At 41.9% G+C, this 21,509-nt stretch overlaps 1 protein-coding gene across 1 annotated transcript in view; it reads right to left on the bottom strand.

The window, feature by feature from the left end:
* Window positions 1-15,382, bottom strand: part of LOC110063502 (protein N-terminal asparagine amidohydrolase-like) — a 73,047-nt gene extending 57,665 nt beyond the window's left edge. Inside the window, exon 1 of the mRNA XM_089289631.1 lies at window positions 15,245-15,382. Coding sequence (XP_089145757.1) covers window positions 15,245-15,328 — 84 coding nt within the window. The 5' untranslated portion in view covers window positions 15,329-15,382. The remainder of the gene's footprint in view (window positions 1-15,244) is intronic.
* Window positions 15,383-21,509: the final 6,127 nt, after the last annotated feature.

The raw sequence follows: 21,509 nt of genomic DNA, 5'->3' as shown, positions 1-21,509 counted from the left end.
GCCCACCGGACCAAGTAAACTTCTTCGAAAATGTTAGCGCTGTTCTCGAAAGGGCTTGGCTAAAAACGAACAATATTTTCCTACTGGGTGACTTCAACTGCAACATGAAGTTTTTTCTTACTCCAAACGAAACTGTGCACGTGGCACCGCTAATTTCCATAAAATTACACCAAATTTTTGAGTTATTTGATATGCAGAATGTGATCACTACGGATACCCGCGTGACTCCAAATTCAAACACGCTTATAGATCTCATTGTCACCACGCGTCAGGACCTGGTTAAAAATGCCGGCTCTTGTCCCTTGGGCATTTCAGACCATAACCTCATCTACGCTGTTGTTAGGCTTGTTTGTAAACGTCCACCGCCGAAGTTTGTACAGTCCCGTAACTACAACAAACTGAACGAGAAGGACTTCAAACGCGATATCGAAAGTGCTCCTTTTCATGTAGCTATGATTTTTGATGATCCGGACGACACGCTATGGATGTGGAACAAATTATTTCTACAAATTGCAAACGATCACGCGCCGATGAAACAGGTCAAGGTGAGAAGTCACTCACTTCCATGAATCAATAACGATATCAGGAGGAAAATGAACAGGAGATTTAAGCTCTACAAGGATGCGGTTAACACGAACGATAATCAAAACTGGTGGGAATATAAATACCTCCGAAATACCATGACAGCTGAGGTAAAGAGTGCGAAAGCGGAGTATTTCAAAAACAAAGTCAACGAGGTCAAAACTTCCAGCGCTTACTGGAGACTCGTGAAAGACGCAACAAATCTGTCCAAATGCCATACACCAATTGGGCCCCTGAAACGGGACGACGGAAGTCTAGCTGTTTGCGACGTGGAAAAAGCAAACATGATGAATGCTTACTTTTCTTCGATTGGCGCGACACTAGAAGCGCAGTTACCGGTACTTCAAACTGAAGCAAACACAGACATCGACCCGACAGGCATACCAATCTTAGATGTCATCAGAATACAAGAAAGTGCTGTTAAAAATAAAATATCGAATTTAAAAACGAACAAGGCAACCGGCCCAGATGACATCGCCCCGAGGTTAATTAAACTGCTTGGAGAAACTGTGGTACCCCCATTGACATTTCTGTTTAATTCAAACTTCAAGACAGGCGTCGTCTTCCAGGAATGGAAAACGGCAAAATTAACAATAGTACATAAAAAAGACGACGAAACGGTCAGAGGAAACTATCGTCCTCTCTCTATTCTTAGCATACCAAGCAAGATTCTGGAATCATGTGTCAACGATGCAATTATAGACCATGTGCTGAACTTTAATCGTCTGGTAACAGATAATCAGTGGGTATATCGAAAGGGCTACTCTACCGAGCTCCTTCTTGTCCACCTGACAGAAACTTGGAGAGAGGCGATAGACTCAGGTCTCGTGGTGGGTGCTGCATTTGTCGACTTTAAGAAAGCCTTCGACTGTGTAGATCATGACATCCTATTAAACAAGCTTCAATGTCAATTTGGAACACGTGGCCTGTTACTAGATTGGCTGACGCGTCACCTTACATCTAGGCTGCAGTACACTGCCCTAAACGGGCAACGATCCAGATTCTGCTCGGTGTCTTCCGGTGTCCCGCAAGGAAGTGTCCGGGGTCCCACTCTATTTGTTCTCTACACAAGCAATCTCGTGGGGTCAGTTCAGTCTGGGACCGTCCATATGTATGCTGATGATACGACCATCTACTGCATAGGGAGGAGCGTAGACAAGGTCGCCGCTGCGCTAAATCAATCCCTAACCGAGTTGTATGCGTGGTGTGTGAGAAATAAGCAGACCCCGCACCCGAAAAAATCCGAATACATGCTAATCCACACAGGATCCTTTACAGGCCCCCACCCACCCATATACCTTGGAAACAACATTCTGGAACGGGTCACACAAAGTCGACTCTTGGGTGTCGATATTGACGATAAATTGAACTGGTCAGCACATATTAAGGGACTAAAGAAGAGCTTCGTCAACAAATTGAGTCTCATAAAGAAGAGCAGTTTTTTTACCTAAGCAAGATCTCTTAAACCTATATTTCAAAGTTATAATCCTTGCAGTCACGTACGGTATATCTGTGTGGGGATACACGAATCGCTCAGATGACTTCGACTCACTCGAAAGACTACACTGCAGAGCAGCAACGCTTATTTTCAACTTTCCTAAAGACCTACCATCAGTTGAAGCCCTCACCAGGGCCAAATGGGACACTCTAAGAACCTATTATAAGAACTCCATTCTGAAACTAATTTATAAAATGTACTACAATGATTCACCACCCGGTATGACTGCACATATTGCAAAATCACAATCCTCCTATAATCTAAGAAACAGCCTTACGCTGGAAATCCCTCATTTTAAATCAAATATCAAGAAATCCTCCGTATCTTACAGAGGTACAATTCTGTGGAATTTTCTACCGATTGGATGCCGAATGGCGAACAGTGTAAACAGCTTCTCTAAGATGATCAATAATCTTACTTTGGTCAGGGACATTAGCTTTGCGAATATATACTGCAGAAGATGACTCGACTACCCATTGGTATAAGTTTATTAGTCAAATAATGTTAATAATTAGGTAATTATTATTACCTGCAAATTTTTATGTAAACTAGATTACATCTTACATTGTAAATTTTTTTTTTTAATTCTTATTTTGTAATTATTCTTTATTGTTTATTTATACACGACCCCACAAGCTGTAAGCTTAATTACTTATCGTGTTTAAATAAAGGTTACTTACTTACTTACTGATACATTCAGTTCTCCTAGTCAAATTCCGAGCCTGCGATGCCTCCCAGTAGTTAAGTTTCCAGTCACTTAGGTCTTTTGGGTAATACGGTCGAACCTCCGGTTGCAACCATTTGTCCTCAGCAACCAGTTTTCCAAAATGCCAAAAGTTTCCAAGTCAAATAACTATATTTGGAACTTCTTGTAAGTGACCACCTCTCATAAGTAAGAGCAACCACCTTTAGAGTCGAGAGTTTGATATTTTCTTTTGTTTTTAACCTCCTGTAACCAACCACTTGACAGATAATAGAGCAGAAATGGAATAATAAGGTGTTGTCAAATTTAAAGCTGGCAATCTTATCATTATCAGTTCATGTTCAGTTCCCCCTAACGTTGAGACAGTTATATACTCAAGATTCAATTTATAACTATCCCGAGACTTGTTCTGTTTGCCTTATTAGGTAGTTTATCAGAAACGAACAATGATACCATAGAATTCCGAAAGTAACGGCCCCCGTTACTTTCGGATTTAGCAGGCCCAAGGAGCCGCTACTTTCGGGTAGCCGTTACTTTCGGATGGTTAAAAAACGTTTGTAATTGGGCAGTCATTTTACACAAAGAAGACACGTTACATGATACGTATGAAAAGGTCATTCAGGTTACGTATTAACCTGCGATCAGGCGTTACGTATTTATTACCAAAGCATACTGTAACAAAAAAAAGGCGCCACACGTGTGTACAATACAATGAAACGTAGCGTTCGTATTGTACGGGAACTAAATACTGTACTATTTGACTCTGATCATACCGTATCTGGCACTTACAACCCTTATATGTAAGTATGAAATTAAATCACAAATATTTACTGTTCAAATGTTTCAGTCCTTTGATCAGTCCCGCACTCAGGCTGTTCCATCCGCATTTCGCTTGAGAGCAGAGAGTTTTTCTTTCAACGTCTTCTTTAAATCTGGAAGGCCACTTTTCATGAAAACTTCGTGAAAACAAGGAATCTCCAGTCCTCCTCCTTGGACCCAAGTGCCTTCTGGAGCACTCCTGGATTCTCCAGTGATCTTGGAACTAATAGAAATATTGCCATCCACTAATGGCTGAAACAGAACTTCAGCCAGAGAATCGGGAATATGCCCCACTGTTTGCTCTGCTGCGTTCGTTGAGCTATCTTTCATTCTGACGACAATGGCATGCGCTGAATGAGGATTTTCTGGCTCAGGATAGCAAGCACATGTTGAATTAATTCGTGGGCCGGCTCTGTATATATGATCTCTTTTTATCCGTGACTTGATGGTACAGAAATGCTTGAATGCAGCGGCCATAATGTTTGGAGTTGTAGTTAGATTCGGTACGTACGTGCAGTATAACTGTCTGAACTGTTGTGTGAGCAAAGACGAGTCGCATGCGTGACACAAGGTTACACAATGGTTCATTGTTCGTTTAGAAATCGAGTCACATGCTGTACAAGTGACCTTTGGCCTGCGCCTTTGCACAACAAAATTCATAATGGAGGAAACATGCTCAGTTTGTGAAAGGGTCACTAAGTATAAGTGTATGAAATGCAAAGTATCTGTGTGTGTGTTGTGTGCTCCTGAAACAGCTCAAACGGTGAATGAAGTCGAGTACAGACCGATGAAACTGGTAGGAGTTTGCCTGACATGCCAACAATTACAAAGGCCCGAAATAAACAACGAGGACGATGATACCACGCCGGAGTCGTATTCGTTCCCAGCAAGTCAAAACACTGAACCCAGCCAGAACTTAGACGCTAGCCAGAACTCAGACGTTAGTCAGAATTCAGACACCAGTCAGAACTCTGAAGACAAACAGAACTCAGAAGCTAGCCAGAACTCTGAAGCCACTCAGAAGACTGGACAAGCCGCGCAGCCAAAGCAACAGTTTCACAAGAGGAAACACTGGACTCGTGAACAGAAGCTAGAATTTATCAATCTGTATAAGAAGTACAAAAACAAGGCCAAAGCAGCCAGAGAGTTCACAGAACGATATAAAGTTCATTTGAAGTCGAGCACCTACAACCCTTGGGTTACTCAAGAACTTAAGCTGCGGAATGACCCAAGAAAGTCCAGAAAGCCAGGCGCTGGTAGGCAGGCTTCTTATCCGGAAATGGAGAAGCAGCTGTACAGTGAGTTCAAAGATTTACGAAGTAAAGGCATCAAAGTCAAAGAGTAGTGGTTCAGAAACAGATGCAAAGAAATAATGAGAGAAAAATATCCTGATGCAGACTTTAAAATGTCTGACCATTGGTTTGTTCGATTCAAAACCCGTTTTGATATATCTCTTCGAAGGCCAACGAATGTTGCCCAGAGCCACCCAGAGACTCTGCGCGTAAACATCCAGCAGTTTCACAGATATATTCGCCGAATGGCAATCAAGACAAAGCAAGATCTAGCTGATATATAAGATGGCATTATTGGTCCTTGGAATTTGAGCGACATCGCCAACATGGATCAGACACCCCTAGAATTTTGCTTTAACACAAAAGGGGCGACTTACGAGACAAAAGGAGAAAAGACGGTCTGGACCCGAACCACTGGCAGTGGCCATGAAAAACGGCAATGTACTGTGCAGCTGACTGTATTCGCAGATGGAGAACCACGAACAAAGCCCCTTCTGATATTCAAGGGGACAGGAAAGCGAATCCCTGAACTGAAACAGTATGGCTCACGCGTTGTCGTAAAATTCCAGGAGAACGCATGGTGCGATGAAGAAATGATGATATACTGGGTGAGACATTTGTGGAATTCTCAGAGTACCTTCTTCGGCACAAACGACAGAAGATCCAGGCTTCTTGTGTATGACCAACACAAAGCACAAACGACGAAGAAGGTGAAGGATATCCTCCAAAATGAATGCAAGACCACACTGGTGCTAGTTCCACCAGGAGCTACAAGTAAGGTTCAGCCCCTGGATGTCGCAGTCAACAGCGAATTCAAGAAAGCTGTGGATCGCCTGGCAACAGAAGCCATGACCCGAAATCCCGATCAGTTTCTGACAGGAAGATTAACTGCAAGTGACAGAAGGATCTTTTTTACCAAATGGACGGGTCAAGCTTGGCAAGAAATTTCTCGTCGCCTACGAGAAACAATTGTTCGTTCTTTTGAGAAATGTGGAATCGCGTTGCGTACTTCCGGGCAACGGGATAACTTAATTCATCTTAGCGGGCTGGAAAACTATTCAGTTGGACATTCCAGCAATGTAGAACAAATATGGTTCCACGACGAAGATTAGACTACCGTATACAGTTTACGATCGATAGCCCGCAGTTTTTCCACTTCCAGTTACGTTGCGTTAAACACCGGTGCAGGTACCGGTAAAGATGAAATGAGCGAATATTTAAAAGACTGCTTGATTGATTGGAGTTGATCCAAATAGAGACAAATGGTCACATTTTATTTGTAGTACGACCCTAGTACGGTACCGTATCACCGGTAGTTATTTTATGCAATGCTTTTGAATCGATTTTGAAAATACACACAAGAGACCACTGATTGGTATTTGCTATAAATAAAATAGGAAATTATTCAATTCACTGCCAAGTTGTATTTCTAAGCACTTACCGTACTGTTTGAAACAGGCGTTACATTAAATACAACAGATTTTATTGTTTTTGAGTTGTCATTTTTGAAAGGGCCGCTACTTTCGGGGGGATCGTTACTTTCGGGGGGGCCCGTTACTTTCGGGATTTAACAGAGAGATAAAAAATTAACGTTACTTTCGGGGGGGCCGTTACTTTCGGAATTCTACGGTACTCTACTTAAGTACTTTGGAAAGCTTAAATATTTTTATTACTTGGGTATAAATGGACATTGACGCATGGGATAAGTCTCTGCAGTGCCATATGCTAAAGTGGGGCAAAATTTTGACCCAATATGGTCTAAGCTCTCGCAAGTGACCACCTCCCATAAGCGGCCACCGGGTTCTTAACTTAACTTTACTAAACTTTATTGAATTTGTTACATGTACAATAAAAAGAAATAAATATTTGACTGTATCTTCAAGAAATTAAAAAATTGCAAAAGGGCTACAAGACACCTACTGTTTCCAAATGTAGGCTCTTTATACATCTCCCTAACCAAAGGCTGATTTTGTATTAAGTTCCATTTATTTGTAAAGACTCGTTCGCTCGTTCGTACGTTCGCGCTAATTATTTCTGTGCATCCTTACTGTGCACACTGTTATATCCCGTGCGACTTACACGAAGTCGTGGTTAGATGATATATATTTAGTGTGACTCACATGAAGTGTGTGATAATAAAAACCATGTGCTTTTGGAGTGTTACATTGGCGACGAGGAGAAAAACAAGAGAGAATTATGACGGAACAAACAGCAGCAACCAGTGGAGCAGCACAAGCGATTCAAGTCGTCACAGAGACTAGAAACCTTCGAACACAGCCATTTATCATCCCCGACGAAGCGAACAGCGTCGGCAAAGCATGGGAAGAATGGCTGGAGGGAATTGAGCGAGAATTCCGATACTTCAGAATTACGAAGGCCGTCGATAAGAAGGATGCTATAATAATTTACGGCGGAAAAGAGATAGCTCGATTAGAAAAGAGCCTACCGGATCCAGAGGTGGAAGATGTGTACGTGAAGTTGCGTACTAAGCTGAATGATCACTTCACTCCAAAGAAGAATAAGCATCATGCGAGGTATTTATTTTTGAAAATGAGGCCACACATGGGTGAAACCACAAGTGCATACGCGGCAAGGCTGCGAGAGAAAGCGAAGGAATGTGAGTTTGGAGCTACATTCGACGAGAGAATTTTGGAGCACATAATTCAAACCATTGATAACAAGAAGATGATTGAGAAAGCCATTAGCAAGACGTGGGATCTGACACGATTTCTGACCGAAGCAAGCCAGACGGAGGATATTGCGAGGCAAATGAAAGATATGGGAAGTGAGAATGTTTCCCGTGAGAATGTTTCTCGTGTGCATTCCGATTTGCAATACCCCAAACAACAAAGCAATGGATCCAACGAAACACAGCGGCCTGGGAAAAAGCACAAATGTCAATATTGTGGATTGTTTGGAGTCCATGAGAAAGGGAAAGATTGCCCTGCCTATGGTAAGAAATGCCATAAATGCCACAAATTGAACCATTTCTCCTCTGTATGCAAATCTGAGATTACTCGTAGCCCCAGGTCAGAAGACAGAAGCAAAGTAAAAGGAAAAGCAGTGGGAGAATTAAGAAGACAACTGAAGATGCAGAATCCACGAGCTCGGATGATGATTTTTTCGGCCAGGCAGTGCAACACTTAAAGCAGGCCAAGAAGATAAGAGTGATTGGCAAAAATGGTGATGATTATCGAACTGTTATGGTGAGATTAAATGACGTGGATGTCTTGATGGAAGCTGACAGTGGGGCGAATGTTAATATTATGGACGAACACCAGTTTAAGGCATTCAGCCACAGAACACATGACAAGCCAATCCTTGCAAACAGTAATGTCAAGTTGCGTACTCTCCAGCACAAACTCGAGGTCAAAGGAGAATTTCAAACTGTGATTCGTAATGAGACGTGTAGGAAACCGACCAAATTTGTTGTAGTGTCAGGAAGGATCCAATCACCTCCACTGATTAGCAAGGAAACACTAATAACATTAGGAATGTTGAAGATTCAACCAGATGGCAGCTTCGCTGAGCCCAATGATCTGGCCATATCTGTGGAGAGACATAATGCTAACACTGTTAAACAGGCAGAAGGTGAACAGGATATGAAAGATTTAATCACTAAGTATAGCCACTTATTTCAAGGTATTGGCAAGATAGAGGACAAGAAGAATGGTGGCGAGATCCTAAGCCGATTCCATATGAAACCCGGAGCAGTGCCGGTAGCACAGAAACCTAGGCAGGTACCATACTATCTTCAAGAGCCGCTGAAAAAGTGGTTGGACTTAGGCATTCAAGAAGATATCTTCGAGAAAGTACCTGACGATGAACCAGTTACCTGGTGCTCCCCTTTGGTGGTGCAACCAAAACCGAGGTTTGCAGGTTTGCGATTGGACCAGCTGGAGCCACACATGATCAGAGCGAGTGTTGACCTACGAGTTCCGAACCAGTACATGGAAAGGAGCCGGATCTCACAAGCACCAATAGTGGAAGATTTCATTCACAAGTTCCATGATTGCACTATCTGGACAAAATTGGATCTCCGACAGGGGTACCACCAGCTAGTGCTACACCCAGAATCGAGATCAGTCGCTACCTTCAGCACCCCCTGGGGTAATTTCAGACCTAAAAGGCTTGTATTTGGTGCAAAGGCATCACAAGATCTATTTGATGAGGCAATGTACAGAATTTTTGGCGACATTCCCCAATGTCTTAACCAGAGGGATGACATCTTGATTGGAGCGAGCAATTGGAAGGAACACAATGAAACACTGGAGTCAGTATTTCAGAAAGCTGAAGATTATGGAATCACCTTCAACGAGCCTAAGTGTGAATTTGGCCAGAAACAAATCACCTTCTATGGTTACCAATTTGGCCAGGGTGATTTAAGACCTACACCGGAGAAGGTACGGGCCATCCATGAGTGCAAACCCCCTCAATCGAAGGCAGAGGTAAGAAGTTTCCTTGGTATGACTGGTTATCTATCCAAATTTATACCTCGGTATGCTTCGCTCACGAAACCACTGAGAGAGCTTACTCACAAGGAGGCTAAGTTTCACTGGGGAAGAGAGGAAGATGATGCATTTGAAGAATTGAAAGCCAACATCTCCAGCAAGGATACAACGGCATTCTTCAACCCCAAGCTACCAATCATGGTGAGAGTCGAAGCTAGTTACAATGAAGGTTTATCAGCTGGCCTTTTTCAGCAATCTGCCAGGGGCTGGCAACCAGTGCATTTCATAAGTCGTACTCTGACTGATGTGGAAAAGAGGTATAGCCAGACAGAGAAGGATGCTTTATGTGTTAAATGGGCCAAGGATCGATTTTCTATCTACCTTCTTGGTGCACCCAGGTTTACGATTATTACTGCACACAAACCACTCCTGCCATTGTTTAATAAGCCAACGGCGAAGCTTCCCCCCCGGATCGAGAAATGGGTGATGGACATGCAGGATGTGGACTTTGAAATGAAATACGAGCCTGGTAAAGATGAAGCTGACCCTCTAGATTTCTTGTCAAGGCACCCATTACCAGTTGTTGGAAACAATGACACTGAGAAGATTTTGAAGGCAAGCATTGAAACGGAGCATGCAGTGGTGCTAGACAGAGTTAGAGAAGAACCACATCGTGATAGAGCTTTGCAAAAACTGAGCCAAACTATCAGGAAAGGTAATTGGGAGACCAGCAAGAAGGATGCTGACCTGGCACCATTCTACCCGATTAAGGACGAAATTTACGAAGCACAAGGTCTGATATTCAGAATGGAAAGAATTGTTTTACCAATGGTGTTACAGCAGAAAGTCATCAGATCAGCCCACAAGCTGGGACATCTGGGAACCACCAAGACGAAACAGATGCTTAGGGCTAAGTATTGGTTCCCCGGCATGAATGCGATGATTGACCAAATGATAGGTCATTGTTTTGACTGTCAAGTTACTACCAAAGATCGCAGACAAGAACCTATCAAACCATCGGTGATCCCGAAGGAACCTTGGGAAGAGATTTCAATCGATTTCGGAGGACCTTACCCAGACGGTCATTACAACTTGGTAGCAATTGATCAAAGAACCCGATACCCGGAAGTAGAGGTGGTGTCCTCAACAGCAGTGAAGCCGACTAAAGAGAAGTTGAAGAAAATGTTTGCTCATCACGGTGTACCCAAACGAGTGCAGTCTGACAATGGTCCGCCATTTAATTCGAAAGAGTTTGCAACCTTTGCAAAAGAAGAGGGTTTTGATCATCATCGTGTGACACCAGAACACCCCCGAGCCAACGGCCAGGTGGAACGGTTTATGCAAGTGTTAAACAAGACGGAACAAATCGCCCATCTCCAGGGAAAAACTGGACTTGACAGGAATATGGCTGTCTGTGATATGTTGATGGCATATAGGGACACACCTCACCCTGCCACTGGGGTTACTCCATACCAAGCTATGTCGAATAGGCCTATTAGGACCAAACTTGATCACACAGTACCAAGAGAAAGAAGTGAGCAGGATGAGCTGATCGATGAGAAAGACCGAGTATATAAAGAGAAGATGAGACGCGATGGCGTGAATATCAAAGAACACAACTTCTGTGTGGGAGACTATGTCCTACTTAGACAAAAGAAGGTGAATAAATGGTCGACCGCCTATGAGCCTATCTTCTACACAGTTATCAGAATTAGTGGTTCGACGATCATGGCAAGGCGAGTTACAGATGGTCGTGAGATAACCCGAGATTCAAGCCAGTTTAAATTGGCTAATGCTATCATGCATGAGGAAGGTGCCAAAGGAGAAGATAGTGAGGATTGGAGAGAAACACTACTTATGAATTCTGGCAATCCAAGCACAGTCCAGTCCAGCAGTCCAGTCCAAGCCATCCCTGAACAAAGTGATTCTGCTGAAGAGACTGTTGCAAACGGATCATTAGGGCATGCCAACCAACAGTTGGAAGAGCTTCCTACAGTTCAGACAGAAGAAGGTTCTACTTCCAGCTCTCCTACTCCCAGAGTACAGTCATCTAGGCCTAGACGAGAGCGACGTCGACCTGCTTATTTGACTGATTACGTCACGTGACATGTTTACATTAATTTTGATCGGACACCAGAAGCATTTAGAATATGCAATTGAGTTGAACTGCAGTATTAATTAGATAAACTTTGATATTTTGTTATGAGCATACTAACCTACTAACCCACTAGTTTTAAACATTAATTAGTCACATTAAGTCTCAAGACTTTGGTTCTGATTGATTCAAAGACTCTGGAACATTGAATTGGATTTTGCCATCCTGCGTTATTATTTTATTGTATGTGGACTGTGTAGACAACTGCAAAAAGGGGGAGATGTTATATCCCGTGCGACTTACACGAAGTCGTGGTTAGATGATATATATTTAGTGTGACTCACATGAAGTGTGTGATAATAAAAACCATGTGCTTTTGGAGTGTTACACACACAAATTCACACGCCACGTCATGCATTGATCCACGCGCTAAATAATAAAATGAACAATGATACAGCAGATGGCCATTGCTATAGCTTTGCCTGGATTTAACGATCTGGGACGTTCGGTGATCCCTATTTTTCTTTTGATGGATCATTTTCTCTACCGATTTTCTACGTTTAGCAAAAAATGAAGAAAATCTATCAATTAGAAGTTTGAATTTTTTGCAAAATGCACCATCAAATTCCGTTATTTTTAGCTCTCCGTTTATCTGTGCGGCAGTTTCAAATGCCTCTTGAAGGATTAAGTTTTGTGAAAACGTAGGCAACATTTGGATTTATTTCTGCAACAGATCCACTTCTACCAAATATGACTAAGATTGCTTGCCTCCGTTGACTCACCTTCGATATTTTTAACTATAAACCCCACACTGAATTACGTGCACCAATTTTTCAAAATCAGGGTAGTTTTCTACATGCTTTATCTCAAACGAAGTCTGTGACCCCCAATTTTATTGGCATTTCTGACACAAGTAACTCACTATCTGACTGCAGTAAAAATTTAAAAAATCTATGGACTGAAAAATTTTAGTGCAAACGTCCTTAAATAGGCAATGCAGGTGGGTAGTATTGACAGGGGCATAGCAACTATATATGCATCTCTGTAAGTGCATACCTCCGGAAATCCAGCAAATTTATAAACATGTTTATTGGCAAACGGGTCTTTTATAATTAAATCAACAGGAACGACAGTCCCTAGTCTCTTAAGTCCAAAGGTTGGCATTAAAACAACATAAGTTACTAAATGTTCAACATTTTTCAGTTGTCAGTGGTGTTGAAAAATTATTTTGAACCACACATCTGCAAGAACTTCAAAGTCAAAACTTGTTAATTTTGAAAAAAACTGTTCCCTGAAAAACATGGGAAATGGCATTTCTGAGCCCCCAAAATAGAAATTTCCTGCTGGCATGTCCCCTAAATGTCCCCTAACCTTCATCAAGCAGTTCGTGCCTTCAGCACTCAAATTATGAACATTCAGTTTGGTGCATACTCCTTAGAAAATGCACACTACTCCCTGCAATGTATCTACTAAGACAGACAATGAAGCACTGGAGCCTCTCAACACAATGTTTAATCTTGTAAAGCGAGTGTACATCAAGTGAAGTGAGTGGACACATCCAGGATTGTAGATGTAAGCTAAACATGCATAAATTGACATTGTTACACTTCCCTTATTGAGTGATAAAATGTAGAATTTTCTTGTGCATTTTCCCATCTGTTAGAGAGCCAAATTTCACTTCTGAGAGGACTAATTTATTTACCAGAATATCTGGATAACCTCTCACTTGTAGGTATGAGTTACATTCTCAAACTTTCTCCTTCAAAGTTATTTCTGAAGAATTAGTTTGAAGCAACCCAAGTTTTTTGCCTTGGTTAAAGCCTTTACTGACCCCTAGCCTGGTTGTTGGCAGGAAGGGAAATACCCCAGGAGGGGGAGCTCCATATAAAAAGGGACGGGGGTGCTCGTCATACCTTTTAGGGGTTAAAAAAGCAGTTTTGGTACCTCTTAAGGTGTTTAGCCTCAAAAGGTCCACAGCGGAGCTTTTGCAGTACCTTTTAGGGTATTGAGCTAAAAAAATATGACAGGAGATAATGTGTTGTTTTAGAATTGGTACCTCTTAGGAGTAAATAAAACTTCAAGCCACACCCACAAAACAGGATCTTGGTACCTCTTAGGGGTTCTTTGAAAAATTTCCGACAAGCACCCCAGTCCAGGAAACATGACACAAAAAGTTAATTAGGGGTCACTATGTAGAATTTTGTTTTAGGGATATTTCTTTCACAAAATTGATAAAGATTAAACCCAAAATTTATCCAGGATGACGTGTAACATAAACTACTCGATTGGGCATGCCGGGCACAAAAGAAGTGAAGATGTTTATTCTAGTATGAAGTAACCTAGATAATACTTGGCTTCACACTGGAAGCTAAGTTAGTTTCAAGTAAGCACTTGACTCAAGTGCACTTGAAAATCTCAAGTCACACTTCAAAAAACTTGGCTTCACACACGATGACAGAGTATATTATGTACCTTTGTGCAAATGCCAAGACTCAACGGGCCGTTCTTCACAAACTTCACAAGTTTATTTTAAGATCACAAGGTTCGCTTTCCTCTCTTGCTCTAACTGTGTACTTGTACTAAAAAGACTCAACATACGGCACTCCTTAAAACTTAGTGAAACCTAATTTGATTGGCTTACAAACTTTTCTAAACAGTTTCTTTGATCACGGAATATTACCTGACACGCAAACTTACATGTTTTGTTGATAAGATGGAATGCGTTTACAATCTGGTGCTAATTACCTGGTAATCATCGACTGAACTAATTGAGACTGTCAGACACATGCTTCCGATTTCTATTATTCCGAGATTTCCTGAATCACGCAACTTAAAAATAGGATAAACTGTCACACAATTAAATTGGAACTTTCATTACACACCTATCAATGTCTAGCCCGAGTGGTGGGGGGGGCTGGGGCAACCCATGGGAATTTGACAGTAACGTATATCCCCAGGGTAGGGATTTTGATCAGACATCATGTCCCCAGGGTGGGGAATTTTGGCATGGTCGTCATCTTGAATAATGGGGAGAGTCTGGAAATGAGCCGCCATCTTGGATAGGCATTTGGATGAATTTCCTACGTTTGTGAGCAATGGCTGATCGGAAGGTGAGTGAAAATGTGTTTCTTTGCTTTCTAAGCCAAAAATTTTCGATTTTAATGCCCATAGCCATAGATTTAATATTGATCTTTCAATTACAAATAGCAGAAAAGAAGTAAACTATTTGTTACTGTTCAGTAATGTTTTAATGCAGTTTGTTACAAACAGCAGAAAAGAAGTAAACCATTTGTTAATGTTCTGTATAAATGTTCAAAGAGTCTTTGGTACGTTATTTATTGCTTTCCTCTTGTGTGCAACAAGGACTGAAGGGTGTATGACCGCCTTCCCTTGCCCCAGGGTGAGAGATTTTGATACTTTCGACAACTTTTTTTTTTGGTCAGGGGTGGGGATTTTGATAAATTTTTTTAGAAAATGTCAAAATCCCCACCCTATGCCCGACCCGTCCCCCTCCTCGGGCTTGACAAAGATAGGTGCATTACTCGAAGCATTTCCGCAGTAAAATCAGTCATACATTAATTCACTACGGTCACTAATCCAAGTAAGTACATTTATCCCTTCACTCTTAAAGTAGGCTCAAAGTGCGCTTAGATTATAATAACAAGCTCTAGTGTGAAGCCAGGTATTTATTCCTCCTTTATGCTCTAATTTTAAAGCTGCAGAGCTTATTGTACGCTGATTTTCGCGCGAACGCTCAAGTTTAATAATTCGGGCGCCTGCAAACAAAACAAAAGTATACATTACCTTGAACTGCGGATGTTTAACCGCAAAATCGGCGAAAGAACGGAATGTCGAATCCTCAATCTTGTCATTGATAATCAAGGGCATGATTCAAATGCGACTGTTTCGAGATCTGGGTCTACTCCGGTCAGTATAAAATATGGACTGCGGACTGCGGACTGCGGACTGCGGACTGCGGACTGCGGACTGCGGACTGCGGACTGCGGACTGCGGACTGCGGACTGCGGACTGCGGACTGCGGACTGCGGACTGCGGACTGCGGACTGCGGACTGCGGACTGCGGACTGCGGACTGCGGACTGCGGACTGCGGACTGCGGACTGCGGACTGCGGACTGCGGACTGCGGACTGCGGACTGCGGACTGCGGACTGCGGACTGCGGACTGCGGACTGCGGACTGCGGACTGCGGACTGCGGACTGCGGACTGCGGACTGCGGACGGCGAACTGCGAACTGCGGACTCAGGTTAACTTGCGATCAGGCGTCTTTTTTGGGGGGGTGGGTTGGGGGGGAAGGGAGAAGAGAAAAAGGCGAATATAAAAAAGGGAGGGTATGATCGCAGGTTAGACTCAGGTATACATGGACAAAGGTACAAAATGGGAATGCAAAAAATTAGCCGTCGTCGTTCCCGTTCCGTATACGACACAAAACTTGGTCATTTCACATTGTTGTTTTGCAGAGGACGGCATTGAAATATACAGAAATTTATAACGCACAAGAACAGCTATTGTTTTGCTCATTAACCTTTTATTTGGTGACGTTCTCGTTGCCGTCGCACAGGGAACCCTCACATCCGTTTAGAATATGAATTAAAAATCAACCTACTTTATCGCGCAGACCTTATCGCGCGTGTTTTGTGTTTTGTGGCGGCCATTTTGAATTTTTAATACGCGCGCGGTCTGCTATTGCGAGGCCTGGAACCGAAATTTAAGAAGTCTGGGACGGGTGGGAAAATTCGCAAATTCTCGGAGGAGCCGATCGCTCACTGAGGATAATAAAGTCATTTTCTCAGAGCGCCGAGCAGGCTCCGAACAGGCTCCGAGCGATTTCCGTATTTTCGGTTCCAGACCTCGCACTAGCAGACCGCGCGCGCGTTAAAAATTCAAAATGGCCGCCACAAAACACCAAGCACACGCGGTAAAGGTAATTGGTAAGGGTATTCTATTCTAAACCAGGAGCCATAATCGGGGACGGAGACCGTAAGCGCGCGCTATTTCTAGTATTAGGGTTGTCCCCATGATATGGGACAATAATTCTATTTTAAGAACAAATTGCGCCATCGCCTGCGGCACACGCGCGTACATGCTGCGAGGATTTTTGCGGATGTCGCGCGGAGGAAGTGGCGTCCGAAATTCCCGAAAACTTTCATGTTTTTGGCCCACAACTCAACGCGTTCACGTCTGTTGGAATTTTGCTTAAGTATTTTCGTCGTAAGCTGCTCCAGTTTGAGTGAAGTAAGACAGTGTCAAAATTAGGTATGTTCCGCTGTAAGCTCATATATATCGCTGACCAAGTTGTGTCCCGACGGATGCTTCTTTTACATGAGCTGTACATTACTCCACTTTAAATTTCACATATGTTGAAGATTAACAGCTTTTCCATTACACAACAAAAAACTAGCTGGATATATTTAGATATAGCAGAGCTTCAGGGCTTCATAGTTTCCTAGCTCCTCTTGCCACACACTTGCGAGGAATTTGTCAGTCTATCGCGACCGAAAAGTAAAACAAATAATTGCTAGTTTGAGTTTCGCTTGAATTTTAAGCAACGCTTGATGTTTCATCCGAGGCCCAATAACTTTACGTCCTTAAATACTGCTCAGTTTTATTCGTGTAAAAATTCAGTAAATTCTCTGTTGTCAATGAATGAGAGCGCCCACTAAACATGACAAATTGTACTTCCGGCGCTCTTTCGTGTGAAAGCGTACATCGAACTCAAACAATAACTCTATGGTTTTTAAATATGTTTAAGATTGATAAATGTTTGAGAACATATAAAAGCTAAGCTGGAAATATGTGAATAAAGCAGAAATAATGAGCAAAGTTACGATGACGCTTTCTTTAATCAACTTGGGATAACGATTTCGAGTTTGTTGATCGAGCTATCAAAACTCCTTGTCTATTTTCATTTTCGCAGTGTAAAACTTCACTATGCCCATGTTGAAGAAACACACATGATGTTAGTAGCCTTTTTTGCGTTCGTGAAATTTGCTACAGCATCTCAGCACAAAAGATAACGAAAGAAATCTTTGTCAAGATTTGTTGACAATTCAAACACCGACTCGGACTTGAAAGTGCACGAGCTGCACTATGCAAATGAGCTAATTGTACGCGTCAGACTTTCCTTTCAAAAACTTTTGCAAACTCACCAAACAAGCAGAAACGATAAGAAACCGTCAAAACAGGTTTTGGTTATCATGAACCATTGTCTGAGAAACTCACAAATTAACTCGATACCAGAGTGTAGAGTTTTCTTGCTATATTCTTAAGTCAGAACAAACGCAAAAACATACGCGTAAGCTTACAACTAGCGTGAGCAGATCTTAGTATTCATTCCCAGCGCGAGATTGAAGTCTTGTTTTCGACCCTGAAAAACCCACCTTTTCCGTTAGCTCAGAGCATAAAACTACATATAAGCGCCCTGGTTCGTATTCCCTGCCTTATTCCCTACCATCGCTGTGAAAAATGCGCAAAAGAATCTTTCAACTCTCACCATTTGATCACACAACGTAACAACATCCACGCGAGAGCCCCCGACACGTGCGTGAATCCGCGCGGATATATGACGTCAGGATGGCGCAATTTGTTCTAAAAATAGTGAAGTTGTCCCATATCATAGGTGCGCGCGAATCCCGAGACTTACGGTCCAATTATTTCCAATTTGGACAAGCATGTAGTCCTATTACCTATTAATTATATAGGATCCAAAAACAGATGAACAAGGCAAATACTTTATCCGCTAAAGTACAGTATTTCTCACTTCGCTTTGCTCAGCACGTCACAGGTCAAACACTTTAACACAGGTTTTAGCTACTTTGAGTGTTCTTGTTCTGATTATCCTCCCTCATCTCGAGTAAATCAGTAGCATCTATCTCTGGAAACCTAGCTGAAGACTCCATTTGAAAGTTTAGACGTCAAAAAGGTGGAGAGAAAAGTCGGGAAATTCCGCCATTATCAAAACATAAGAAAACTTAGCGAGCTACAATCGCTCAGTGACGTTTAATATGTAATGGCAGTGATAATAGCTGCAACCTAATTGGCCAATACTCGGTTCTTTTATTTATCTTGACATTTCATTGGTTGATGGAAAGTATCCAGATTTTTCTCAAATTGGACAGTTTGTTCAAAGCTAAACTGAACTTTCGAACAAAAACTATCCAATTTATTTTGAATTTGGACAGTTTGCAAAAATAAATAAAAAATAGGTCTGTTGGCAATATTGGATTTCGATGGAGCTATATAATTAGTTCTAAAAATAGTAAAATTGTCTCATATCATAGGTGCGCGCGGATCCTAAGACTTACGGTCTCCGTCCCCGATTATTGCTCCTACTATCATAATAATCGAAACTCTACGAGAACAGAACTTTAAACCTCCTAGTATATTTTTTACTGTTTTAGGAATATCAGTTGAAACATTAAAGCATTGCCGTGAAGAAGAATTAATGTGAAACAATCGCAGCCCTTACCTCCAATGCCGGTCATCTTGGGGTGATAGCACGTGCGCAGCCTTACCAAATAACATTTATCGCTCAAAAAGATCATTTCCTTCATGCACCGTGGTCACTTGGCAGGAGAATCGACATTTTGTACCTTTGTCCGTGTTTTATTCCCAGTCTGCAGTCGGTATGCCGCATTTAGTTCGCAGTCCGCGTTTTATACCTGAGCCCGTGTTTTATACCCAGTCCGTAGTCCGCAGTCCTGTTTTATGTCCTAGTCTAGATTGCTCAGGTCAAGAGTGGAAAATCAAAGTGCCTTATGAGAAAACTCGTGAAATTTCCAGTGGCTTTATGGTTGATAACTAGTTTACCTAAATGGTACAAAATGCTGCCGAAGGGAAGGAGTGTCAATGCAGAGCAGGGTTGTTCCCATACAGAACTCAGGGTCATCGGTAACAACTACAAACGAGTTTATTTATAAAAGTTTTCATTTCATTTCATTTCAATAATGTTTGGCAAAGTGGCGAACCATGTTTTGCGTGATGATAGAAAAGGGACCAATGTAAGGTAGTTTAAAGTAAAAGGCACGTGTAGTTTCGGAGACGGAAGCCGGGGGATTATAATCCTGACGAGTAAATGTGAGATAACGATTAATAATATTTTCAACTAGATGGACTGAAAAAAGATTCTTTTGAAGTATATTGGTAAGTTTCATGATGTCCTCGTGAAAACCCAACCAAGTGTTGTTGATCTTGTAGGCTCTATCAACAAGCGTGCGAATGAGACCCAGTTTGTAGGAATGCGATGTAAAACTTAAGTAATTAGTCAATAAGCCCGTGAAGGTTTTCTTACGGTAAACGCTTGTGGTATATTTGTACTCCCGCCTATAAGAGTCTGGGCACGTCTGTACCTCGTTTAGGTGTTATTACGTCAGATCTACGCGTTTTCTGATCAGGTCCGCCATGTGCTCGTTGTAGTGTTGGATCTTTGTGTTCATTAAAGTTTAGTACTCAACGACGCTAGTAACAGGAAAATGAGTGTCGTTGTTGATCAGAACATCTAAGAAAGGTATTTTGTGATCTGTTTCTTTTTCCATACTTAATGTGATGTTAGGGTGTTCAGAGTTAATATAGTCGAAAATTAGTAGCGCTTGATTCTCTGAATGAAATAAGCAGAATGTATCATCAACAAAGCGTCGGTAAAATAATATCTCGTAGGTAATCGGGGTTGTTGTTCTAGATCGTGCTGATTACGACCAAGGCATCCTGAAAATCATCAGCGACACGTCTAAATGTCGACCTATCAAGGAAGATCCCACTCTACTGAGAGAAGGCAAACTACAACGACTCCTCCGCAAATTAAAGAAAAGCGGTCACCTTGACAGTAATGTTTATAACAGTATCTATCCCAAAGGGAATTGATGGCTTACCAAAAATAAGCTTACCAAAAATACACAAGGAACGTGGACACAACTCCATCCCGCCATTCCGCCCTATTGTGTCTTCTATTGGAACATACAACTACAACCTGGCTAAACATCTGTGCAATTTGCTAACACCGCACATTCCAACTGAACATTGCGCCTCTGACACTTTTACTTTTGTCCAGGATATTCAAGGTTTAACTATGCATGGTAAATTTATGGTTTCTTTTGATATAGAGTCTCTTTACCAACATACCCCTTGAAGAATGTATTGACCTGGCGGTCAGGTACATTTCTGATGACAATCCCGACCTTAAGTTAATTAACACCGAGCTTAATTAAAAGTCTTTTCTCCGTAGCCACCGCTCAGACCCATTTTTTATTTTAAGAGCTTTTGCCTGAGAGACCGGGGCAGACTTGGAAATGAAGGTCGGCCGATTTCGCTTAAAATTGGTACACAAAGTCGTTATGTGGACTTATGTAATATGCTTAAGTTTCAGGTTCAACGACCTTCTTTTAGCTGAGTTCTGGATATCAGCCCCTCAGGGGTCCCCAGAGGCAGATTTTTAGTGTAATTTGGGCCACTTTTCAATCTCTCTTTTAGCAACGTACAATTAATTTCAGACAAAACCAAAACCCTATTTGTAATGCCCTATCCTTAAGCTTCTATGGATAAAAACATTAGCTCACGGAAATGTTTCGTTAGCCTGTGGCTGTGATCATAACTTGGTCCTATTTGAAGCATATGGGAAGCAACCGGAAATGGCCTGTTTTTCAGACCGCATATTTTCCATGCCCATGTTTTATATCGTGAAGTCTTAGTATCCCTGCAAAGTTCAGCCCTTAGTTTAGTAATACCAAGAAAAAAATACTAAGGTTGAGGCTTTTTTACTACGAAACACTTTTAGAGAAATTACTTACTACGCACTTCCTGTCTTAATTACTTTTTAGGAGAGATTTTTAGACACCAGCTGCACAATTAACAAACAATCAATGATCCCAAAGTAAATTATTTAAAGGAAATATACATTTTCAAACCATAAACTAGAAATTAATTTTCCTACTGACGGATTTGAAACTAAATTTTATGTAGCATTTGTACCCTGTACCCAGGGGACTGGAAGGTGAGGGGAAACTTTATACGTTGATAAGAAGAAAAGTAATCAAAATACAATGAAACAAGTTGTTT

The sequence above is a fragment of the Orbicella faveolata genome, unplaced genomic scaffold (assembly GCF_042242905.1).
Source record: "Orbicella faveolata isolate gen_17 unplaced genomic scaffold, um_ofav_v1 contig_2, whole genome shotgun sequence".
In the NCBI taxonomy this organism is placed as follows: Eukaryota; Metazoa; Cnidaria; class Anthozoa; order Scleractinia; family Merulinidae; genus Orbicella; species Orbicella faveolata.
The sequence above is the reverse complement of the archived record's forward strand: the minus strand, read 5'-3'. Positions and strand labels throughout refer to the sequence as shown.